This window comes from Lissotriton vulgaris, chromosome 8, assembly GCF_964263255.1.
Source record: "Lissotriton vulgaris chromosome 8, aLisVul1.2, whole genome shotgun sequence".
NCBI classification, from domain to species: Eukaryota; Metazoa; Chordata; class Amphibia; order Caudata; family Salamandridae; genus Lissotriton; species Lissotriton vulgaris.
This window is the reverse complement of record NC_141696.1, coordinates 741,469,492-741,496,269: the sequence shown is the minus strand read 5'-3', so window position 1 is coordinate 741,496,269 and position 26,778 is coordinate 741,469,492. Positions and strand designations below refer to the sequence as shown.

The 26,778-nt window shown below is 48.5% G+C and overlaps 1 protein-coding gene across 1 annotated transcript in view; it reads right to left on the bottom strand.

Moving 5' to 3' along the window:
* UGGT2 (UDP-glucose glycoprotein glucosyltransferase 2) overlaps positions 1 to 26,778 on the bottom strand; it is a 1,432,652-nt gene that overhangs the window by 881,495 nt on the left and 524,379 nt on the right. Inside the window, exon 12 of the mRNA XM_086936163.1 lies at positions 26,185 to 26,335. Within this exon, the coding sequence (XP_086792289.1) occupies positions 26,185 to 26,335 (151 nt within the window). The remainder of the gene's footprint in view (positions 1 to 26,184; positions 26,336 to 26,778) is intronic.

Below are 26,778 nucleotides of genomic sequence, written 5' to 3'. Positions count from 1 at the left end.
AGATGAAGAAACGGCGTTGACTTGTCTGTTCATTGAAAGTGAGGAATCCAGGATGACGCCCAGGTTCCATGCGTGGTCCGTCGGGATGGGTGATTTTCCGAGGGCTTCTGGCCACCAAGAATCGTCCCATGCAGAGGGGGAAGTACCTAAGATGAGGACTTCTGTTTTGTCTGAGTTCAGTTTCAGACGGCTGTGTTTCATCCATTCGGCTACTTCTTTCATTCCTTCGTGTAGGTTAGTTTTGGCGGTGCTGGGGTCCTTGGTGAGTGATAGGATCAGTTGAGTGTCATCCGCGTAGGAGATGATGTTGAGGTTGTGTTGGCGGGCGATGGTCGCGAGGGGGCTCATGTATACGTTGAAGAGGGTGGGGCTGAGTGAAGAACCTTGTGGTACGCCGCAGATGACTTCAGTGGCCTTTGACTTGAATGGTGAAAGGCGGACTCTCTGGGTTCTTCCGGTGAGGAACGAGGTAATCCATTCTAGTGCTTTTCCTTGGATTCCAATGTTTCTGAGGCGCTGTAGAAGGGTGCTATGGCAGACTGTGTCGAAGGCTGCGGAGAGGTCGAGGAGGCTGAGGGCGACTGTGTCTCCGTTGTCTAGTAGAGTTCGAATGTCGTCTGTTGCTGCGATGAGGGCGGTCTCAGTGCTGTGTTTTGCTCGGAAGCCGGACTGTGAGGAGTCGAGGGATTTGTTGGCTTCGAGGAAGGCGGCGAGCTGGTTGTTGACAGCTTTTTCGATGACTTTGGCCGGGAATGGAAGGAGCGAGATGGGGCGGTAGTTTTTGAGTTCGGTGGGGTCCGCTGTGGGTTTTTTCAGAAGGGCGCTGAGTTCAGCGTGTTTCCAGCTCTCCGGGAAGGTGGCGGAGTTGAAGGAGCAGTTGATGACGTCTCGGAGGTGCGGTGCTATGATGGAGTCTGCTTTGTTGAAGATGTGGTGAGGGCATGGGTCTGTGGGGGATCCTGAGTGGATGGAGTTCATCAGACGGATTGTGTCCTCAGTGGAGATTAGGTTCCAATCATTAAGGATGTTCGAGGGGGGTGAAGGTCCAGCAGATGGTTGGGTGGGTTGGTCTCCGGGTTGGTTGTCGAAGCTTTTGTGTATGTCTGCAATTTTGTTGTGGAAGAATGAGGCTAGGGCGTCGCAGAGGGCTTGAGAGGGGGTGATGTCGTTAGAGTTGGCCGAGGGATTGGAGAATTCCTTGACGATGTTGAAAAGTTCCTTGCTGTTGTGGGCGTTGTTATCTAGTCGGTCCTTGAAGGCGGATTTCTTGGCCTTTCGGATCAGTTGGTGGTGTATGCGGGTGGCGTTTTTGAAGGCGTCCTTGGTGCTGGTGGTTGGGTCTTTTTTCCAGGCCTTTTCAAGGGAGCGGCAGAGTTTCTTGGATTTCTTAAGATCATCGTTGAACCAAGAGGCCTTCTTGCTGCCAAGTTTGCTTTGTCGTTTTTTCAGTGGTGCTAGGATGTCGGCGCTGTTGGATAACCATAGGGTGAGGTTGGCGGCGGCTTGGTCGGGGTTTGATGAATGGGCTGGGGGGTTTGGAAGAAGCGATGAAGAGATCTGGTCGATGGTGATTTTGTTCCAGTTTCTTTGCAGAGTTGGTTGGGGGTGGTTGTTGGATTTGGGCTTGTTGTAGGTAAAGTGAACACAGCTGTGGTCGGTCCAGAGGAGAGCCGTAGTGTGGCTGAAGGAGACATGATTGCTGGAGGTGAAGATAGGATCGAGTGTGTGTCCTGCGATGTGGGTGGGGGAAGTGACCAGTTGTTTAAGTCCGAGGTTGGCGAGGTTGTCCAAAAGGGTGGTGGAGTTGTGGTCGTTGATTTTTTCAAGGTGAAAATTGAGGTCTCCCAGAAGTATGTAGTCTTTGGAGGGAAGTGCGTGTGGAGTGATGAAGTCCGTGATGTCCTCACTAAATTGTGCGCGGGGTCCTGGAGGTCTGTAAAGGAGGGTGCCTCTGAGTGTGGTCTTGGGGTCGATGTGGATCTGGAAGTGAAGGTGTTCAGAGTTGGCAAGATTGGCGTCAGAGCTGGTTGAGATGTGGATGGATTTCCTATGGACGATAGCGATTCCTCCTCCTGTGTGGCCGGTACGGTCCTTGCGCATGATCTTATAGTCTTCTGGGATGGCAATGGTGATGTCTGGGGCTGAGGAGGCGTTCATCCATGTTTCTGTTAGAAAGGCGACGTCCGGAGAGATGGTGTCTAGTAGATTCCAGAGGTCAATGGCGTGCCTGTGGACCGAGCGGGTGTTGAGCAGGATGCATTGTAGGTGGTTGGGGTCGGATATCTGTTGTGTGTTCGTAGATGAGGAGTTGTTCTTTGTGCCGTCGAACTTGCAGGAGTTGCATGAAAAGGGTCCATGGGTGTGTCCAGGAGCGGCTTGGACGCAGTTGGGGAGACGGCCGGGGTTAAGGGCTAGGAGGGTGGTGGCATCGTAAGTAATGCGGGAGGGGTGGACAGTGCGAGGACCAGGGGGTCTGGCGCTGGGCGCGGTCCAGGCGCGGACGGGCGTAGACGGGCTTACCTTTGGCGCACCTTCGGCGCGGCTGGGGCGCGGACGCTGCGCGTGGACGCTGCACGCGGGAGCAATTGTCATATATGGATAGTGGAGGGGGAGGGGCGAGGGCGGCTCAGCTGGGAGGCGGGGCGGGCTCAAGGGAACGGAGCACAACAACAACAGAGTCAAAATGGAGGGGAGGGCAGAGCAGGACGCCGGGGGAAAACACAGAAACAATGCGCAGGTCTATAACAGAGCAAGCCAAGCAATGTAAGCGCAATTGTAATCCTGGCGCTATAAAAGCAAAACTTTGTCCCAGTGCAGTTTCCCAATACGATACCACGTTATCACTTTGCAGCGCTGAGGCAGGGGAGCGACCACTCAAGGCAGGAGCGAGGAGTGGATCACGGCGCTGCGAGGTCAGGGGACACTCTATAATGGTAGTGGGAGGGCGGCTCAGCTGGGAGGTGGGGCGGGCTCAAGGGAACGGAGCACAACAACAACAGAGTCAAAATGGAGGGGAGGGCAGAGCAGGACGCCGGGGGAAAACACAGAAACAATGCGCAGGTCTATAACAGAGCAAGCCAAGCAATGTAAGCGCAATTGTAATCCTGGCGCTATAAAAGCAAAACTTTGTCCCAGTGCAGTTTCCCAATACGATACCACGTTATCACTTTGCAGCGCTGAGGCAGGGGAGCGACCACTCAAGGCAGGAGCGAGGAGTGGATCACGGCGCTGCGAGGTCAGGGGACGCTCTATAATGGTAGTGGGAGGGCGGCTCAGCTGGGAGGCGGGGCGGGCTCAAGGGAACGGAGCACAACAACAACAGAGTCAAAATGGAGGGGAGCGCAGAGCAGGACGCCGGGGGAAAACACAGAAACAATGCGCAGGTCTATAACAGAGCAAGCCAAGCAATGTAAGCGCAATTGTAATCCTGGCGCTATAAAAGCAAAACTTTGTCCCAGTGCAGTTTCCCAATACGATACCACGTTATCACTTTGCAGCGCTGAGGCAGGGGAGCGACCACTCAAGGCAGGAGCGAGGAGTGGATCACGGCGCTGCGAGGTCAGGGGACGCTCTATAATGGTAGTGGGAGGGCGGCTCAGCTGGGAGGCGGGGCGGGCTCAAGGGAACGGAGCACAACAACAACAGAGTCAAAATGGAGGGGAGGGCAGAGCAGGACGCCGGGGGAAAACACAGAAACAATGCGCAGGTCTATAACAGAGCAAGCCAAGCAATGTAAGCGCAATTGTAATCCTGGCGCTATAAAAGCAAAACTTTGTCCCAGTGCAGTTTCCCAATACGATACCACGTTATCACTTTGCAGCGCTGAGGCAGGGGAGCGACCACTCAAGGCAGGAGCGAGGAGTGGATCACGGCGCTGCGAGGTCAGGGGACGCTCTATAATGGTAGTGGGAGGGCGGCTCAGACCATTTATCACATATAAACAAACCCAGAAAATGTTATTTTCCTCCAATTTGTTCACTACTGATTCTTTTCACAATACCATCATATTGTATGTCCAACAATTGAAAAGCTCTTCCGTATCCTTGACTCAATATTCCAAAACTGCTGTCCTTCCAATATCTGTCTCTCACAGGGCAGAGCCAACATGTGTTTCACAGTAATGAAATCACTTCTTAAGGACAATAATCTACCATTCTCTTTCCTCCTTACGCACTATACAATATTTCTGGTGTTCTGCTCAAATCTACTTCTCTCAATTATGAGCCCACCCATGGTTGTTTTAACCTTCGAGAAATCTTCTATAGATCGAGTTCCAACATAAAGCACGCCAAAATCTCATAATCCAAAATCAAGGGATTGAATTACTCTGGAGAGATTTTGCTGGAGAAATAAGCCACCTGATGTTTATTTCCCTCTGAGTCTTCTTGAGTTAATTAGTATCTCACAATAAAGGGTCTCATTGGAGTAATTTCACCATCCACTGTACTAGTCCACAAAATCTGTCTCACATATAAGTACACAGATGGTATAACAATAAAAGTGGGGGAAGAAAGCAGGAAACCTGGAAGCACTGCTGTGTTAAGACGAGAACTCTCCATCACCTTAGTGACATGCTTAATCATTGGGTCCCCTCTTCACAATGGGACCGCAAGGTACCCAGTGTGGGCTACAACTCCCCCGAAGGAGAGGAGCGGGATCTGTTTATGGTCATCCAACTTAAGGCTTGAGAGGGGCAGAGTGCAAAATAAAATGTGTGGGTAAAAACTATCTCTTGGTGGGTAAAAATAATCTTTATTCCGGTACCCTCAATGGATAGGCTAAAACCAAACTAAGTGAAATAGGGATATAGATGTTCCTATATATTATGATTTGGTCAACATGTTTCTGCCTATAAAGACCAAAAGGTTCTCGGCATTCATTAGGATCAAAGTTGTATGTCACTCTGCTTGAAGTGTGTTTGAAAAAGTAATAAAAACCATACTTTTACTGGTATGGAGTGTGTATGTCGTACCAGCATCTAGTACGGTCCACATAATGCATTTTAAAACTACTAATTATACATCACCATTATCAGTCCCTTCATGGCAGGTATCGAAACTCTTGTCGGTCTCAATAGCTGCATCTTCGAAGGGCCGAAACTCACACATTTTCTTTTGCACTCTGCCCCTCTCAAACCTTAGCTTGGATGACAAAATACACCTCCCGCTCCTCTCCTATAGGAGAGGTGTAGCCCACACGGGGTACCTTGTGGTCCCAGTGTGAAGAGTGGACCCAATGATGAAGCATTTCACCCTAGGGTGAGTGAGGGTTCTCGTCTTAACACTGCAGTGCTTCCAGGTTTCACACTTTCTGCCCCCCCACCATCTGTGTACTAGTATGTGAGATAGTCTTCTAGAGTTAAAATAGCTCCAATGGCCCTGTCAGAATTCTATAATAAATGGTTTAGAATCATCTGGTTGTTGTAAAGCATTTGTCTAACAAACTCCACTTATAATCTGTTAAATGCGAGATTGGAGAGATTGGCTTCCTGACTTCACTTAAATATTCCATTCTTCCTTAGAAGATCAATGTCAAGACGGACTACTTGAGAATAGGTTTGAATAAATTTGCTATAACAGTGGCAAAAAAAAAGGAAACTTTGGGCCCAATTTTGAGTTTTGCAGACGGGTTACATTGTCACAAATGTAGAAGATAAAGTGTCTGCCGTATTACAATCCCCATAGGCTATAAAGAGATCTTAACATGGTGAACAGGAAATCCGTCACGTTTGTGACGGAGTAACCCCCTCTGTCAAACTCTAGATCAGCGCCCTTGTCTCTCCTTGATAGGAGTAGCCTAACATTGCCTTAACCTTTTGAGAATCCATAGCAATTTTGTTGCGGAAAGGACATATCCCAAATATTTCATGGAGGTTTCATCAAAAGCACATTTCTCGGTCTGACCAGTAATAAGTAATGTTGTAGTAGTACTTCCTTTACATGTTACTTGGGGTTTCTGGTTGGGGCAGTCCACTAACTCTTTAGTGGACTTGCTCCATTCACGACACAGCTCTGTCTGGTAGCTGCTGCTGTCCCCACTGCTGCTGACCCAGAGGTCAGGAGTATGAGGCCCTCCTCCACCCGCAGGCTCCTGCCGGAGCCTAATCCCTGGTGATCCAGTGGTAGAGCATCACTGGTCTGCTGCTTAACTGCCCTGATGTCTCTCTCTCTGTTCATTCTGTCTCTCTTTGTTCTATTTTGCTATTCTTACTCTCCTTTACTTTGACTGCCTCTTCCCTTTTGGTCTTTGCTTTCTCTGCCCTTTTTTCACTTTATTTTCCTTTGTTTTTTCTGCCCTTTTGTTTTTTTAAAATATTTTCCTGCTACTTTCATTGCACTTGCCCCTGCGATCCCCTATGGCCCACCCTTCTCCAGTGTCACATTTCCCGCTCCAGTGTTATCCCGCCACCCAGCTGTCCAGCCACCACCCCCTCGCAGCACTACTTAATGGTGGCCGCTGCACCGTGAAAGTGCAGTCCACTAACCCTTTAGTGGGCTTGCTCCTTTCACAGCGCAGCTCCATCTGGTTTGCTGCTGCTGTCCCCGATGCTGCTAACCCAGAGGTCATAAGTTCAAGGCCCTCCCCAAGCTCCTGCCTGCACCTTATCCAGGCGGTCCAGTGGTAGAGCATCACTGCTCTGCTGCTTGACTGGCCTTCTGTCTCTCTCCTTGCTCATTTTGTCTCTCTTTATGCTCTTGTTTTTTCTCTCTCCTTTACTTTGACTGCCTCTGCCCTTTTGGGCTTTGCTTTCTCTGCCCATTTTTCACTTTCTTTTGATTTGAATTTTCTCCTCTTGCTTTCTTTTTTCCTTATCCTCCTGCGATCCCCCACAGCCAGCCCCCCTCTCCAGTGTCCCTTCCCACTCCAGCGTTTAACTGCCTCCCAACTGTCCAGCCCCCGCAGCACTACTTAATGGCAGCCGCTGCACGGTAAGTGTGCAGTCCACTAACCCTTTAGTGGACTTTCTCCTTTTACAGCGCAGCTCAGTCTGGTAGCTGCTACTGCCCCACCTGCTGCTGACCAAGAGGTCAGGAGTTCAAGGCACTTCTCTACCCGCAGGCTCCAGCCTGCACCTCATTTCTGGCGGTCCAGTGGTAGAGCGCCACTGCTTTGCACTTTACTGCTCTTCTGTGTCTGTCTCACTGCTCGTTTTGACTCTCTTTATGCTCTTGTTTTTTCTCTCTCCTTTACTTTGACTGCCTCTGCCCTTTTGGGCTCTGCTTTCTCTGCCCTTTTTTTTCACTTTCTTTTCATTTGCTTTCTCTGCCTTTTTTTCTTTTTCTTTTCCTCCTGCTTTCGTACCCTCTGCTGCTGCGATCCCCTGCAGCCCTGTGCCCCTCCAGTGTCCCTTCCCACATTAACCCCACCTCCCAGCCGTCCAGCCTCCCTGCAGCACTACTTAATGTTGGCTTCTGCAGGCTTGCACTGCTGGCATGCCAGCCCTGTGCTAGGGGCCCAGGTTCTCGGACAGCCCACTGCTACAAAGCCGGCACCTTCCTCGCCCTCAACCCTGGACACCACAACGCCTGCCACCTAGAGTCACTGAAAAAGATCCATAGACCCTTCGCCTGCCGGAATTGCAACCACGCCTTCAACCACGCCAACACACCTTCTCCTCTCGCTGCCCAGCTGATCAATAGCACACCCAACCAAATCAACTGTATACTCCTCAACGTGTGATCCCTCCACAAACACACCACAGAAATCTGGGACCTCCTTGATGCCACCTCTCCCGACATAGGTTTCTTCACAGAAACCTGGACCAGCCCATTCTCCTGACTGGACATCACCATCCCTGATGGCTACAAAATCACCCAAAAATTCCACTCAGGAGGAGGCATCACCCACAAAAACAACCTCCGACTAACAACGCACTCTAATGACCCAACGACGACCATGGAACACCTCCACTTCCAGATCCAGAACAACCCCAACACCAGCCTCCACGTAGATCTTATTGCATCCAAATCTCTTGCATCCAAAGACTACATCCTACTCGGAGACCTCAACTTCCACATAGACAACCCCAGTGACCAGAACACTACCTTCCTACTGGAGTATCTCGCCAACATCTGTCTCAAGCAGCTGGTCAATGCACAAACCCACACAGCTGGACATACGCTCTACCCAGTTTTCTCCACCAGCAGGAACATCAGCTACAGCCAAACCACCAAACTCTCCTGGACCGACCACCACTGCGTGCATCTCAACTTCACCACGCCCACCATACACCACTGCCATCATCGCACCCACTATCGCAGCTGGAACAAGGCCATTGAAGAACTTCGCATTATCTCCCTCAGGACAACCACTCCGCCAATGCCAACTGATGCCAGCACCACAGTCAACAACCTTCAGCGACGGATCTCAGACTGCGCTGACACTCTGCCACCCGCCAAGCAGACACCAGGCAACTAACGCACCCCCAATCGCAGCTGGGACAAGGTTGTTGAAGAACTTCGCATCACCTCCCTCGGGACAACCACTCCGCCAACGCCAACTGATGCCAACACTGCAGCACACAACCTTCAACGACGGATCTCCTACTGCGCTGACACTCTACCACCCCGCGAGCAGAGACCAGGCTACTAACACACCAAGAAAGCAAGATGGTTCACTCCCGCCCTTCACATGTCCAGACGTACCTGTCGATGGCTCGAGAAGAGATGAAGGAACAATAAAACCAAAGAAACCCACACAACCTTCAAATCCGCCATCAACGTACACCACCTCCTCCTCAAAACCACAAAGAAAATGGCCTTCCATAACAGAATCAATGCCAATGCACACAACAGCAAAGAACTCTTCGTCATCGGCAAGGAGTTCGCCAGGCCTAACAGTGAGACCACAGACGTCCCACCCTCCCAAGACCTCTGCAACAAACTCAGCACCTTCTTCCACCACAAGATCAGGTAGATCTATGACAGCTTTGATGCCCTAGACCCTGCACCTATGCCCGCCACCAACACATGCAATCACACTAGACCCCAACAGACCATGCTGAGCTGGACCCCGCTCATAACAGAGGACACGCTCAAGACCATGAAGAGCATCGATTCAGGAGCCACATCAGATCCTTGCCTGTACCACATCTTCCACAGAGCAGCTGCTGCCAGGCTTCGCCACACTATCAACTGCTCCATCAAAACCGTCACTTTCCCCGATGACTGGGAATACGCCAAGAATAAACTCCTCCTGAAGAAACTGCCCTCAGACCCCACAGAACTCAAGAACTTCAGACCCATCTCCCTCCACCCCTTCCAGCCAAGGTCATCAAGAAGGCCATCAATGCCCAACTCTCCAAGTTCATCGAAGTAAACCACGTTCTGGACACCTCCCAATGTGGCTTCCGAAACCACCTCAGCACGGAGACCGCACTCCTCGCCACCGACAACATCCGCTCCCTCCTCAACCGAGGCGAGACCGCAGTCCTCATCCTACTAGACCTCTAAGCCGCTTTCAACACCGTCTCCTACCGCACCCTAATCACGAGATTCTATGACGCCGGCACCCGCAGCAAGGCACTGGACTGGATCCACTCCTTCCTCACTGGCCGGACACAACGAGTCAAACTAAACTCGTTCCCCTCAAAATCTACAGAGATCAGCTATGGAATGCCTCAGATTTCCTCCCTGAGCCCCACCCTCTTCAACAGCTACATTGCCCCCCTCGCAGACACAGTCAGAAGCCACGGACTCAACACTGTCTCCTACGCTGACAACATCCAGCTGATGATCTTCCTCATCAACAAACCCGCAACCGCCAAAACCATCTTCCACAGTGGAATGAAGGCTATCGTCATCTGGATGAAAGACAGCTGCCATAGGAGCAACTTGGAGAAGACTGCAGTACTCATCCTGGGTCCCACCCCTTCAGCCTAGGACGACTCCTGGTGGCCAGCCGATCTGGGACCCCACCCCTAAGGACCACCATGCCTTGGCATCATACTGGACTACTCATTCTCAATGAACCACCAAATCAACACAGATTCCTCAGCCTGCTTCTACAAACTCCGCCTGCTTCGAAAAACATTCAGATGGATCCCCACAGAATCCAGAAATATTGTCACCCAAGCACTCATCACTAGCAGACTCGACTACGGTAACGCACTCAATGCCGGCATCACCCAGAAACGACTCAAGTAAGTACAGAAAGTTCGAAGTTCCACTGCCGGACTGTCCTTGACATATTCTGCTGCAGCCACATCATGCAACACCTTCGACAACTCCACTGGCTCCCGATCAACAAGAGAATCACCTTCAAGCTTCTCACACATGCCTACAAAGCTCTCCACAACATAAGCCTAGCATACCTGAACCACCGTCTTGCATTCCACATACCTGCCAGACAACTACGTTCCGCCCATCGCACATTAGCCTCTATCCCCTGGATCCACAAGACAAGAACCGGAGGAAGTTCCTTCTTCTACCTCGCCACCAAAGACCTGGAACACCCTGCCCCTTCACCTCAGGCAATCCAATTAGCTGACCCAATTCAAGAAGAACCTCAAGACCTGGCTCTTCGAATGATCCTCCACACCCAGAAGGACCAGCCGCACCTTGAGACCCTCATGCGTGAGAAGTTAATGTTGATGTTAAAAATAATTTATAAAGCGCACGTACACCAGGAGGTTTCATGGCGCTATGAAGGCTCAGAGATTGTAAGTGGACTAGCTCTAGTTATAAGCTTGTGCAAATAGCCATGTCTTGAGGGACCTCCTAAAGTGCATTACCTTGGTACAGGAGCGGATTTCCAACGGAAAGGTGTTCCATAGTCTAGGAGCAAGAGTGGCAAATCTGCAGCCGCCTTGGCGGACGCGTCTGAAGACGGGAGTGGTGAGAAGTGAGAGGTGTGCAGAGCGGAGGTTGCGGGCCGGGGTGTGTCTGGATATTAAGGTGTTGATGAATTTAGGATTGTTACCATGCAACGATTTGAAGATGAGGCAGCCCAGCTTGAAGGCACAGCGTTGAAAGATTGGGAGACAGTGAAGTGACCTCAACAGAGGGGTAGCAGGCTGTCACCTGGGTTGATGCAGGATCAGTCTGGCTGCCTGGTTTTGTGCCATCTGTAACCGTTTAAACAGATAGGTGGGCATGCGCGGGTATACAGAGTTTGCATAGTCCAGGAGAGATAGCACAGTGGCGACCACCACTTGTATCAAGGATTCCTGTGTGAAAAAACAACCTATCTTTTTAATCTTCCTTATTTGGAAAAAACATTTGGAGACGACCATGCCAACCTGGGTTTTTAGTGACAGTTCCTGGTTGAGGGTAACTCCTAGTGTTTTAGCCAAAGAGGAGGGGGAGGGGGGAGGCCCTAGTTCTGGAGGCCAGTAATGGGGACCCCATGATTTAAGACTGTCCCCTATAAGCACAAGTTCTGTCTTCCCAGGATTTAACTTAAGGTGGTTCTGATCCATCCAATGTTGGATATGTAACATAGTGGCCTGAAACTCGGTGATAGAGCTGTGGGAGTTATCAATCGGGAAAACTACTTGGAGATCGTCTGCATAGTTGTAGACTGTCACGTTCCTGTCTCTGAGGGACTGGATTAAGGGGAAAATGTAAAGATTGAACAGATGGGGGGAGAGAGCGGAACCTTGTGGCACACCACAGTTAGTTTTGCGTGGTGGGGCCATAAAATGGCCTAGGCGAACGGCCTGATGGTGGTCCTCCAGAAAGGAGGAGAGCCAGCGAGTCGCCTTACCCAAGAAGCCAGCTTGTTTGACACGGTCGACCAAGGTAGTATGGTCGACCGTGTCAAAAGTGGCTGAAAGGCCTAAAAGTACGAGTGCTTGAGGGGAACGTTTATCCGATCCCTCACGGAGCATGTCCAGTACTGCCAGGATGACCGTTTCCGTGGAGTGGGCTGGTCGGAAACCTGCTTGGTAGGCATTGAGATAGCTAGATTTTTCCAGGAAGGCTGACCGGCATTTTGCTACGTGGGCCTCCAGCACTTTTGCTGGGAACGGAAGCAGGGATATGGGACGGTAGTTAGGCAATAATGTGGGGTCGGCACCGGGTTTCTTCAGAAGAGGGACAACAGTGGCTTTTTTAAAGGCTTTAGGAACTTGACCAGTGGTAAGTGACTCATTCAAGAGTGTTAGTGCTGGACCAGGATAAACTGATAGGCAGTCCTTGAGTATGTGGGGGGGCAGCAGTCAGAAGGGGCCCCTGACTTGACTTTGACAACGAGCTTCTGAAAAGTCTCTGTGCTAATAGGGTGGAAACAGCTAAAGGTACAGTTATTATTATGTATGAAGGTGGCGGGTGACATGGGGGGGTGCAGAGGAATACTGGCTTTGATGGTAACGATGTTCTCAATGAAATAATCATTTAAGGAATTACATAAGGCTTGGAAGGGTATGACCTTTGTAAGAACCCTGTCTGGGTTGGACAGTTCGTTCATGATTGCAAAGATTTCTTTGGAATTTTTGTGCTTTACAAACTCCTGATTATTTGATTGATTGGAATCTATAGAGAAAACCAGAATGTTGCCCAAATATAGAACTATAGTTTATAGGAGGGTGGAAAAAAATAGCATTCATGAACCTCTGGAATATGAATGGTGATTACAAAGGCCAAAGGACAATACTTCATATCTGAAATTACCAAAAGCTATTCTAAAACCGGTCTATCACTTGTCTCCAGCCCGTACATGTATGTCCCTCTCATATCTAACTTGGCAAAGATCTCCACTTCATGAAACGCTTCTAGAACATTTCACAACAGAGGTAAAGGATAGTGACATTTTACAGTACCTTGATTTTTTGGTTAAAAAATCCATCTGTTACTAGGAACAATCTTCTTGCTGACCATTTTATATATATGGATTGTCCTTCATAAACCAAATTATTACCAAGATGATCAGATAACGATGAGCTGATATTTGATGAAAACTGCCAGAAAACTGCTAACTTTATAATGAACTAATATACACATTCTCAAAAACCTTATGTTTGATCCGCAACTAGTCCCAAAGCCAGTAAATCTTTATTCACAGTATATACTGGAACAGAAGTTTCTTTCTTTATCCGCATCGCTGCGGCGGCTTTTCCCGCTGTGTGCGGCAATTTTCAAAAAGCCGCGTTACATGACGAGCTCAGCTCGTCATCAGCATACGAGCGCCGTAGCTGATGACAATTCTACTTGACTTTTTATCCTCGGTTAATGGATCCTGAGTATTATTTCATTCTATTGGTTCTTCATCTGGTTCTGTGATTTTTACTAAAGACTTGAAGAAAAAGCTGCCTTGATCCTGACCAGAAGCAGTGGCTGCTGGGCTGGCTTCTGGTCAGGCCCAGCCACCAACACCTATTGCACATTGACAAAGGGTTGGCTACCCATAATGGGAAAGGCGCAGGACTTGGCTGAGGCCAACCTCCATTGAGCGTGGTGGCTTCTACTTTATGGGTATCCATTTGTGGTCATAATTCGGGGAACTCTGCTCCACACCTAAGCAGTGGAAAGAAAACTTCAGAATCCTCATGGATTCAGACCCGTCTTGGGCTTTGCAAAAGTTGGCTGCCATTAAAGGTTACTTTTTCAACTCTGATACAAATTATATTTTTCATAACTTTTCACCAATACATGTTTTAAACAAATGTTTATTTTATTTGAGTTTTCAGTTTGTGGACAATGCTTTGCTTAACATCAGTTATACAACAATATAAGGCAGCACTTGGATACCAAAGAAAGAAAAAGCAACATATAGGGGGATAGGACCAATCTCCAGTCCAGTATTAGTAAAGCCAGGTACTACATATGCTGGGCAAAGCATGCAGAAGACACAATCTGATGTAATAAAGTGTATGGATATGTCGTCTGAACACAAGATGAAGATAGCGATCATAGTTGGTCAAAGCAATAACACAATAATGGTCCTGGGCCTGATCCCAGTGTGTAGTGGATAACTGAGTGAAATGTCATATAGGGGTGGGGAAGGCACAAGGAAGGGGGTGGTTGCAGAGGTAGTTGGAATCAGTAGTGGTAGCATGTCTGTGTAAATTGACTTTTCACCTATACTAAACATTGTTAACCCCAACAACGTCATGATGGAAGAAAGTATGGAAGCCGAAAAATCCAGCTGCACAAGTAATGATGGAATGAGAAAGGTGACAGGGCATCTGATGGCTCAGGACCCGGAGACAACTCCCGGATCACCTGATTGACTAATATGGTGATTGGCCAAGCAGTTTGTCATTCACTTCTATAGTAACTATCACCCTTCCGGGGATCTAGAGAAAATTGATAAGAAAGCGTTCTGGTTGTGGCACTGGTGGACTTTTTTATTGTTTATAAGAGATCCTCTGAATTGTAAATTTCTTTTTGAATAATAGGGTACATCAAGTGCATACCTTTTTTTAATACAACTTTTGTAATGGTAGGTGAGAAATAGTACATCAATATGATAAAGATTGTCTGCTTCTTCTTTGTAATCTACTCTAATGTTGAGAATTACCACTTCTTAAGTGGCAACAACTATTACTACTGCATACGAGTCCTAAAAATTAAACATATTTTCAGCACCAACTCCTCTGCACATTAGGGAGCTGACAGCCCTCGTACCAAAAATAAACTAGTAATTAAAGTGAGTTGAAATTTCATAATTTTCAGTACACATTTCAATATGAAGGCAGTTTCGCATCTCTTGAGATTCCTTTCTTTTCCAATAGTTATTCCATTAAGGGAACACATCCCATTTATCACTGTAGATTGTTTGTTAATTGGATTCCACTAAAGCCTGCAAATCGTTGATAAACAAAATAATGAAATGTGCTGCCTTAGCATGTAGAACCATAATATCAAGTGTTTAAAAATAATGAATACATCTTGTTGTCTTACCTCTTTCACTACGATTGCCATGGAGTTTAAACATTACATAGACCTCAGTACGGAAAACATATAGCTACTTTATACTCTCAACTTTAGACAATATAATTGCAAACAGGTCTGAATCAAGGATAGTACTTAAAAACACTGGAGTTAGCACATCACTAAAGGGACCTTAGGTGAGAAGATATGATTGTAGCAGGGGCGATAAATGGCAAAGAAAATGAACAGCTTTACAAATATGGTTCTCTGCTTACCACCAACTGCAATACAGCTATACCATTTTTTAATGCAGTTGCATTTGTGTAACGCTTTATGTCCCTGGTGAGGAGCAGAGGGGTACTGACGGATGGGTAGCATGCCAAACATATGTGTGAGAGCTTGATTGGAAGAGTGCTGAATTTCAGTTTGGCCTATTTGGGAAGCATGTTGGTGTCATTCATGTGTGACCAGGGTGGTTCTTTTATCCAGTATCAGGTCACAGCACGAAACAGTGTAACGGGGAGACGAGTGAGAGATAAGGTGCACACACTTTGCACTGCCAGATTCTTGAGAATTACTATGTAGGTCTCCATTCAATCCTCTCGGAGTGAGAGCAGAGCAGCCCAGTCAGTTGCTGGGTACAACAGTCATGATAAATGTTCTATATAATCTCTAGAGAGATAAATAAGGAACACAGTGTGTTAAGCTGTTTACAGCCACCCATAAAAAGCACATTTACATTTTGGGAGCCCCTCCATGAGTGACTAGGAGAAATCCTGCAGAGGAGAGCCACAATCACAATGGACTCCCATTAGGCGTCATTCCAAAGTGCTGAAGGAGCCATACATAGACTTGAGCTTTTTGGAGGTGACCAGATTAGTAGTTTAAAAGGGCTACTCCACACCCAGGATTAGGGCATTCGAAGACAAACACTAGGTAGATGGCGCAATTGATAGAGAAAAAAGTGGAGAGGCACTTGCTATAGCAGGCAATAGAAAGTATCTAAAGGACCAGTCCAGTAAACATATTGGCAACCCACTGCATGCAAGATATAAAGGTAGTGACCACAATTGGTCTGAAGAAGCAGTTCATACATGTTCTAATGTGTCCACCCAGAAGTGACAGGCCACAACCCTCTTTGTGCATAGGACAGATCACACCTTCATAATGATCTAGAATAATGCAGGAGTTAGGAGGTGTGGATACATGTATGCAGAAGTTACAGTTTCCAGCATGTAATGCTATTTACGGACTATCCAGAAGTGACAGAGGAAAAATGCCCAGCCTGCACTACACAAATGCAGAGGTTACAGTTATGTGCACTTAATGCTCTGTGAGTTCTACCCAAAGGCAACCCCAAACTGGTAAGGTTACAGGCAACCAGTGTAAATACTACATATGGACAACCCAGGAGAAAAAGAATAGTAGCTCATGGCATATACTGGTCAGCTAGAGTAAATGCCCTATTTAAGTAATTCTTGTAAATGTATTTTCTTTCCTGGGACTGCTCTCAGGGGTTAATATTTTTTTACTCAAAGTCAGAGTAGTTCTGCTTTATTAGTTAGAGAAGAGATAGGCTTTTACTTCCTTCCTAAAATTTAGATGGCGTTTCTGGTTTGCTTTTTAGGAAGTTCCAAAGTTTTTCCTCCTGTACTATACCCCTTGTTCCACCAACGTTTTTCTTCTAGGATGGGATGGTAGTGGGGGGGGGCTAGTGTACTGCAGACTGGTCTGTTTTGTGAGTATTTTGGAATTGACTTGTAGGGACAAATGCCTTTACTTTGGATGGCCCTGTGAGTGATGCACGCCTTAAATGCAGAGAAACAAGACTTAGGTAGTCACTGAAGCATGAAGTTCTAGTGATGAATTCCCAACAACAAAAATGTAGAACTGTCTTCCTGCAGGGGAACAGCGTTTACAACACAACTTTTACAACGCAGTACCTTTACGACACAACCATTACAACGCAAGTCATTACAACGACTTGCGCTGGGGGGCGCTCTAGAATAGGGAATAGTGCAAATGCTACTTACCAGTATGCATCTGTTCTTGGCATGTAGGGCTGCTGACATTCATATCTGTGCATAGTCCGCCACCTAGTGTTGGGTCCGGATGATTGCACATTGTTGTCCTGGAAGAGTCTTCGAAGTATCACGAGATAGGTGGCTCCTCCCCTGGACTACAGTGCGCATGGGCATCGCCTCCATCCCCAGATTGTTTTTAGCCATAGGCAGAGATGGAGTGAAGAAGTGAGTGATGACCATGCTATGAGCATATGTTTGTATATGAATACATACTGCAGCTGCTACAGGCGCCGGGGAGGAGGGTGGGCGATATGAATGTCAGCAGCCCTACATGCCAAGAACAGATGCATACTGGTAAGTAGCATTTGCAGTTCGAGGCATGTGGGCTGCTGAATTCATATCTGTGCATAGAATACATAGCAGTCCCTCCATTAGCGGCGGCCGCCCGTGCCAGCTGCAGCAGTCTGAAAAAGCGTTCTTAGAACAGCCTGACCAACAGCTGCCTGTTGTTTTGAGTGCACGTCTACACAGTAGTGCTTAGTGAAAGTATGAGTGGTAGACCATGTGGCTGCTCTACAGATGTCTTCTAAGGGAATGTTACCTAAGAATGCCATAGAGGCCCCCAACTTCCTAGTGGAGTGGGCCCTCGGTGGTATAGTGAGAGTGCGCTTTGCTTTAGCGTAGCAGATCTGAATGCACTTTACTATCCATCTAGCTATTCCTGCTTTGGAGATTGCATTTCCCTTGTGTTGAGTGGCAAAAGCAACAAAAAGTTGTTTGGTTTTGCGGAAATCTTTTGTCCTGTCCACATAATACATCAAGGCCCTCTTCACATCAAGAGTGTGGAGCATCCGCTCCGCCAGCGTCTCTGGGTTTTGGAAGAACACCGGCAATTCAATAGTTTGGTTTATGTGAAACTGTGAGACCACTTTGGGCAAGAATTTAGGGTTAGTGCGGAGCACCACCCTGTTGGCATGTACCTGGAAGAAAGGTTCTTGGATGGTGAGCGCCTGCAGTTCGCTAACCCTCCGTAGCGATGTGATTGCTACTAAGAAAGCCACCTTCCAGGTCAGAAACTGCAGTTCGCAAGAGTGTAGTGGCTCAAAGGGGGGACCCATCAGCCTTGTAAGAACCACATTGAGGTTCCATTCCGGAGCTGGTGGAGTCCTTGGTGGAATGACTCTTTTGAGTCCTTCCAGAAAAGCCTTGATAGCAGGGACCTTAAAGAGTGACAGGTGTTGCCTATTTTGGAGGTATGCTGCCATAGCCGACAGGTGAATGCGGATGGAAGAGTAGGCAAGATTACACCGATACAGGTGAAAGAGGTAGCATATGATGTTTTGAATGGAAGCGTCTAGCGGGTCAATGCTGTGCTCCACGCAGTAGACGACAAACCTCTTCCATTTAGCCGCATAACAAGCTCTAGTAGTGGGCTTTCTCGCCTCCCGAATGATGTCCATGCAGTCGGGAGGGAGATTGAGGTAGCCAAACTCTAGGACTTCAGGAGCCAGATCGCCAGGTTGAGCTGTTGCGGATCTGGGTGCTGAATGTCGCCATGGCTCTGCGTCAAAAGGCTGGGAGTGAGATGAAGCCGTTGATGCGGTACCACGGAGAGTTCCAGAAACGTGGTGTACCATGGTTGGCGAGCCCACGTTGGAGCAACCAGGATGAGCGTCATCGAGTGTTGCCTGAGCTTGCGTGCCACCAGCGGTATCAGAGGTGCTGGGGGAAAAGCGTACGCAAATCTGCCTGACCAGTTCATCCACATCGCATTGCCCTGTGATTGGGGGTGTGGGAACCTGGCGGCGAAGCTTTGGCATTTTGCGTTCTCCTTTGTGGCGAACAGGTCTATCTCTGGATGACCCCACCTTTGGAAGTACGGTTGGAGTACTGATGGATGTAACTCCCACTCGTGCATCTGATGGCTGTGTCTGCTGAGCAGATCCGCCATCTGGTTGTCCTTGCCTGGGAGATGTTCTGCCATGAGGAAGATGTTCCTCTGAATGGCCCACTTCCACATGCTCAGAGCCAGAAGAGACAGCTGTGGAGAGTGTGTTCCCCCTTGCTTCTGGATGTAGTACATGGCCGTCATGTTGTCCGTCCGGATCAACACGACCTTGTTGCACAGATGTACTTTGAACGCCTTTAAGGCCATGAAGATTGCCATCAGTTCCAACACATTGATGTGCATCTTCCTTTGCTGAAGTGTCCATAGTCCCTGCACTGTGTAATGGAGTACATGCGCTCCCCATCCCTGGAGAGAGGCGTCCGTTGTCAGGATGATCTGTGGGACAGGCTCTTGGAATGGTCGGCTCTTGCAAAGGTTTTGTGGATTCCACCAATGCAGAGAGTTGTACGCCCGACCGCTCACCAACACTAGGTCTGTCAGTTGCCCATGAGCCTGAGTCCACTGACGTGCCAGGCACTCCTGAAGCGGACGCATATGTAGTCTCGCGTGCGGGACAATGGAGATGCAGGAGGCCATCATGCCTATCAACTGCATGAACACCCTCGCTGGAAGCGAGGTCTGGGGTCTGAATCGTTGGATCAGCGCCTGGATACCGGCGATTCTCACTGAACTCGGCTGCGCAGTGGCCGCCAGAGTGTTGATCGTCGCGCCCAGATACTGTCGCACGTGGGCGGGCTGGAGATGGGACTTCGGGTAGTTCAGAGAGAATCCCAGATCGTGCAGGAGGTGAATGGTGCGTGACACGTGGTCTACGCACTGCTGTTCCGTCTTTGCCTGAATAAGCCAGTCGTCTAGGTATGGAAAGACATGGACGTGCTGGCGACGGAGATGCGCTGCTACAGTCGCTAGGCATTTGGTGAAAACTCTTGGTGCCGTGGTGACCCCGAACGGCAGGACTCTGAACTGGTAATGCTGGTCTAAGATCTTGAATCTGAGATACTTTCTGTGTGAAGGATGCAGGGGAATATGGAAATAGGCATCCTTCAGATCCAGCGTTGCTAAGAAGTCCCCCCGTTGAAGCAGGGGAAGCACCTGCTGCAATGTGAGCATATGGAAGTGCTCTGAGTTGATGTACCAGTTCAGGGGCCTGAGGTCCAGGATCGGCCTGAGTGATCCGTCCTTTTTGGGGATTAGAAAATACAGGGAGTAAACCCCTGTTCCCCGTTCTTGCAATGGAACGAGCTCTATCGCCCCTTTTTGCAGCATGATTAGTACTTCTTGCTGCAACAAGGTCAAGTGCTCGTCGGACATAGCACGGCCTCTTGGCGGTATGTCCGGTGGAATGGACGTAAGTTCTAGACAGTACCCGTACTGGATAAGAGACCTCACCCACCTGTCCGTGGTGATGGACCTCCACGCCGGCAGGAACTGCTGTAGTCTCCCCCCGACAGGTGTTGTGTGATCGGGGGGAAGTGACAAGACGTCACTGCTTGTTGGAGGCGGTGGACCTGGAGGCATTGTTTCCACGTCCTCTGCCTTTGATATTATTGCCTCTGTAGCCACCCCTGCCCTTGTTGTTGTTATACGAGGACTGGGTGTTACCCTTGTAGTATTGCGTGGGCTGGGATGCCTGGCCTCTTGAGGTGCCTCTTGAATTGGAGCGGCGAAAGGAACCACCCCGAAACTGCTGACTTTGTAAAGCCCCCATAGACTTGGCAGTTTCGGTATCTTTCTTCATTTTTTCCAGGGAGGCATCCACCTCAGGGCCGAACAGATGGTCAGGATTCACCGTTTGACCCAGTAATGTGGTTTGTATGTCGGGCTTGAACCCAGAAATTCGAAGCCAGGCATGGCGTCTAAGTAACACGCTTGTATTGATAGCCCTGGAGGCAGTGTCTGCTACATCTAGGGCACATTTGATGGATGCATTAGTAATGAGTTTACCCTCCTGAATGAGCATCTCCCCCGCCTCCTTGTATTGGTCAGGCAAGTGTTGTAGGATGGCCTCTAATGTGTCATAATGGGCCCTATCATAACGTGCAAGCAGGGCTTGGGTGTTAGAGATCCTCCAGATGTTTGCTGCTTGTGCAGCAATGCGTTTGCCTGATGCCTCAAAGATTTTTGACTCTTTGTCTGGGGGAGGAGCATCACCAGTAGTCTGCGAATTCGCCCTCTTTCGAGCGTTGGACACCACCAGGGAGTCCAATGGCAAATGTCCCTTAATATACGTGGGATCCGTGGGCGCCGCCTTATACTTCCTGTCGATGCGAGGATTGACCACCCGCGCCCGGGTGGGCTCCTTGAATACCTCCTGTGCATGCTTCAGCACCCCTTTGAGCATAGGTAGCGTCTTGACTTGCTTTTCGGCTACCGAGAAGGTGTCGACTAAGAAGTCCGCATCCACAGGGTCTGAGTGCAGTTCGACGTCATGGTTCGCTGCAGCTCTCTCTATTAATGCATTAAACGCCGCCGAGTCCTCCGTCGGGGACGTCTTCGCGGCGAAAAGTTGAGTGTCCTGGCCTGACTGCAGGTCGTCCGTGTCGCCTCCTGCCGTCCAGGGCACCTGCTCCTCTTCCGGATCCGAGTTCGCAGGATAGTTGTACTCGTCGTCCTCCTCGTCCACATCAGGCACTGGGGAATGGGCCGGCGAGCGTTCCATGGCTTGTGGAGACAGAGGTTCCATCAGAGCCGAAGAGTCCGCAGAGTACTTTTTGCTCTTAAGTGGAATCCTAAAAGGTTCCAATGGCGGCTCCGACGTAATCTTTCGTTTGAGGAGCGACAATTTTCCGGTGTTGGCGTCGATGGTCACCTCTCGACGTTCCTCCACCGCGAGCGGTTGGAGCCGAAGCTTCGACACCACCAAGGCAGCTTTCGGCGTCAATACTTCCTGAGAATGTCCGCCCTGCTTAGGCGCGAAGGCCTTCGGCGCCGACTTGGGAGGAAGGGTAAAACGGATGGGCGTTTGTTCCTTGGCAGGCTTCGGCGTGGGCCTAGGCACGACAGTGTCCTGGCTGGGAACCACAGTGGACTGTTGGATCCGCTTCAAGGATTCTCCCACCTTCTTTGTAAGGGATGCCGAGGGCTGAACCGTTTCGAGCGACTCTTCGTCTCCGAGAGCCCGGTCGCCGGCAGGCCTCTTCTTCGGTGCCGACGCCCCTTGGCCTGTCGCACCGTCGGCGTGACGCTTCTTCGAAGCCGTCTTCGGGTCCGCGACCCCTTTCGGTGCCGACGCAGCCGCGTCGGAAGCCTTCACCTTCGGTGCCGACCCAGAGGACTTCGGGTCGGCCATTTTGGCGCGGCTCTTGTGGTCGGCCATCTTGGCGTGGCTCTTCGAGTCGGCCATTTTGGGTTTCGTGGAAGTTGACGCCTCCAGAACCTTCTTCACCAACGCCAGTTTCGGTTTCGGTTTCGCATCCGAGGGTGCGGGACCGGTTGGCTTCACTTTCGGTTTCTTGCTAGAAATGTCCGTGACCGGGCCCGGAGGCGGGGACGTAGGACTTATAGTAAGATCTCGGGTAAGGCCCGAAGGCGATCCCTCGACCTGGGCCGTATGACGGGGGGAAACCCCGGAGTCCGGTTGGGGATGCTCTTCCTCTGAGCTATCTCCCATCGTGGCACAAATCAGTTCGTCGTCCCCTACCTCACCGGAGACTTCGTCGCAGGCCTCCTCGTCCGCGTCGTAGGTCTCTTCCTCGGACGCGGGGCCAGAGTCCGACTCTTGTACGTCGTCCTCCTCCTCGATCGATTCCTGAAAGATGTCATCAGGTGGGGGTGCCGAAGCCGACAACTGTGCCTGGAGTCGATTAGCCCGGCGAATCTTCAAAGTTTTCTTACTCCTAAACTTTGAACACGCCATGCAGGTGTCTTCACGGTGATCCGGTGACAAGCATGTGTTGCACACGGGGTGCACGTCGAGGTGCGAATATTTCGAGTGACATAGCGGACACTTCTTGAATGGAGTCCGCTCCATAGCAAATGCGGTAGTGTAGGCCCGTCCGTGTCGAAGCACGTGGAAGGGCAGTAGGATTGGAGCTGAGAGTCAGTAAGAGAACCCGAACGCAACTATACCGACGCCCAGCCTAAAGACCTTTTGGTCTCAAGTAAAATCGAACAACTATCGGTTCCGAAGGAGGGAACCAAAAACACATCCGAACCCTATGGCGGAAAAAAACAATCTGGGGATGGAGGCGATGCCCATGCGCACTGTAGTCCAGGGGAGGAGCCACCTATCTCGTGATACTTCGAAGACTCTTCCAGGACAACAATGTGCAATCATCCGGACCCAACACTAGGTGGCGGACTATGCACAGATATGAATTCAGCAGCCCACATGCCTCGAACTTTTAATTTACTATCCAACACCTTCCCTACTATCCACGGGGACTGGAGTTGGAATAGTAAATTAAACTATTCACTATCCAGCGCCCCCCAACGCAAGTCGTAACGACTTGCGTTGTAAAAGTTGCGTCGTAAAGGCATGCTTTGTAAAAGCATGCGTTGTAACGACGTACATCCCTTCCTGCAGCATTTTATGCTCTTCAGAATGTGCAAAGTAAATGGCATGGTGCCTCGAGGTACAGGTCATTTGTGCTTTCCATACTCAACATCACAAGTGTGATATTGGCCCACAGTTTCTGCCGGTACCCTACGTGTGGGAATATGCATCAGTGTAGTCACATTGAATAGATAACACTTCTTGTGACTTGATTCACTTGAAGGATCAAGGATGGTTGGAATCCATAATCACCTTGAGATTTCTTAATTCCTTTAATGTAGCTAGTGGGAGTCTACAGTTAAATGAGTCGTGTGGTTGTAGGATGATAGTTACTGGATTGTCCACAAGTCATGATCTTGGTTTTGGAGGAGTTCAGTTTAAGATAATTAAGAATCATCAACAGCAGAAAAACAGTGGTCAAGTCTTGACAACTCTAGATCCTTAGGATTTTCCAGTTTCAGTATTATTTGTGTGTCATCTTATTAACAGTAGCAAGTTACAATTAAGGAGCTTAAAAAATCTGGAAAGGGGTGAGGTAAAGGTATAACAGAAACTTTAAGATGTGGGGGCTGACTGAGGCTTAGGGAACTCAAAAGTGTGTAGTCAAAGGAGTTGAGGATAATAGGGTAGTAAGACGATTCTCAGCCTACCTTGCAGCTAGGAGGAAATTTATTTCAGAATACTTGTGTGGGTTGAGCTCTTTTATTCTTCATAGTAAAGTCTGGTGGTGGCCAGCATAAAAATCTGCTAACTGGTCAATCAGTAATAGTGCTTGTGTCCTGTTTCCGTTCACTGTTAAATTCATATCATTCCAATTAAATATCAGTGTGGATTCAGTGTCTCTGCCTTGGCAGAGCTCTGCTGGATAGAAAAAGAGTAAACCGATTGAAGCTGAAGACTGGAAAGGCTATTTCAGTTTTCATAGGAATAGATCATTAGAAATCAATCTGTTGAAGGAAATCTTGTTTTTGGAGGGAAATGTCTGCGAGTTGTTGAATATGTTTTTTGTTGCAGAGGCATCTGATGGGGTAAAGCAAGGTGAAGATTTGTACTAGAGAGGGGTCTGAAGGATGGAGTGTTTGCCTTGACCAGTTCCTTGAATTCTCATCTGAGAGCGGTCTCAAAGATGTCATTTCCACTACACTCCAATTTCTTACCTGGTCTATTATGCTGCACAAATTCCATTTAGTGGCCCTCTGCTGGAGCAGCACTTCTGCTCCTTATGATGCAGTCTACTCCCCTTTCCAGGCTAGGAGCAACTGCCCTGCAGGATGGCAGAAGACACCACTCCTTTACCGACTACTATAGGACCCACATCTGACTCTCCCTCTCTACTATAATAGCAGCTCATCTCCACTTCCAGTGCTGCAACCTACACTGTCAAACACTAAACACTCCAAGAGCCCTTGTTTCGCGCCGCCATCTTGGATACCTCAAGATCCAAAAGGGGTCTGAATCACTTGTTCCAAAATTTCTCACCTTCTTGTGTGTCCGTCCTGAGACATCAAGTCACACTCCGTGATTGGGCTGCTGTTTCCGCCCCAATAAATGAGCATACAGGAGCCTGTTTTGGGGTTCCAACGCCTCTAACTAGTTCAAGATTGGAGCTGTGCCAAAGCACTCAAATATAGTAACCATACTGGCACCTAGCTGGCTTCACTAGTGGGAAACCTCTTTTTTGGTCTGTCCCCTCTTGAGATACTGCCCCTAAAGCCATTAATAATTCACAAAAGATTACTTTGTTTGCCTTAGGGGAGTGGAAATAATACCCAACTTGTGGAGCTCTTCCAGAGTTAGTGCCACATGTCATCTTGCACTTTAAGGTCGGGCCCAGTTAGGTGTCACTAACGTGCCTGCCCAGCCTCTGAACTGCTGGTTCCAGTGACACACTTCTTCCTCCTTGCCAACTGGTTTTGTGTTACTCTAATGTCATCTATGTAGAAAGATAACACTAGAGTACCACAAGAACAGTCACGGACCAGTCCCGGACACGGACTCTTAAAAGGCAAGTAGCTCCTTCAAACAACTGCTTAGCAAGTACTTCTGCTTGGACATTGTTGTGGTTGGGTAGCTGAGCAGATCCTGTGTGCGATTTGGGAAGTCTGTAGAGGTCAGAGACAACAGGAAGTTTGGTAAGGAGGATACCCAACATAAAAGAAACGCCCACAGGCTTGCATTAAAAAGCAGGCGTGCTTGGCCATAAAGTGCAAAATGGCATGTGGCCCTAACTCTGGTGCCCAGAAATCAATCTGCATACTGCCCAATTGTTCTTTCTCCAGTACATCTACAACAGATTAAAGATTTCGAATAAAGCGAATTTCGTCTTTATGTTTCTGCGTCTTTATGTTTCTGGGTCTCCATTTGTACTTTTTCTGCTATTGTGGGCCACCCAGCAGATTCTGTATTCTGATATGGCATTCAGTTTTTTCAATGGATTTCCCACACCTAGCCTTAAGGGTGCGAAGAGAGCGTGTGAATCTTACATTGTGTCAGCTGGTCAAGCCATCTGGAGAGATTTGTATGTGACCATGCATTCCCCTTCAATCCAAATTCTTCTCCACAACACATTACATCCTTCCTGCCTTTCTTTCTCTAACCATTGTGACTTATACCTCAACTTATGCCCAGGTCACACTTTGTTAATGGACTATGTTTACCTAAGACAAAACTTTTTTAATTGGCAACACATAAATAGTGCGAGAACATCAGGAGCATTAGTCGAAGGAGACTGCATCTTGAGCTGAAGACATCTGCTCTGATATATTATAGCCCAATCCTGGGATGAAACTATTCAGAGGAGGAAGTTATGTCTCAAAGGCACTTATCTTAGAAGCTAACATTTGAATACCCTCAGCACCAATAAGAAGCACAATGTCAATTCTCCTCATCATAGACTGTGAAGATGAAAGGAAATAAAACAAGGTGCCAACAATGGGTACTCACACATATGGAAGAGTGGCGAATGTCTAAAGCGTAACTCTCCTCTGCGGGGTGCACTTGCAATCGAATGAGCTTGTTGAGGTCATCGCCTTGGATTCCTAGGTCATGCAGGCCATGCATCCCCTTCCCCTCCGTTTTCAGTGTTTCTAAAATACTGGTGGAGTAAAACACAGACCAACAATGAACAAACATGCAAATCGCTAAATGAATGTTTATGAAGTACAGAAAAGTGAAATAGTTCATTGCCACTTAGCCTTTGGTTGACTGAGGGCCACATCCAGAAATCCCACTGCATTAAGACAACAATGTGGTGATTAGCTAAAATGAAAATTCCCTCCAACCTCATTTAAAAATCGTAATGTTATAATTTACTGGAAATGTTTTCTCGCTTTTCTATGACCTGCAGTATCAATGGTTTATGAAATAATAACCAAGTTAAAAATAACCTAAGCCTCCATGGAAGTAGGGGGAAAGGATCTACACAATCTGGTTTCACGTTCTGAAAATGCAACTTGAAAAAAAGACGATAAATGATGCTTTTGATTTTAAGTGTTGTATAGAAATAACAATGCTGCCTTTGCAGTTCTAATTTCACCC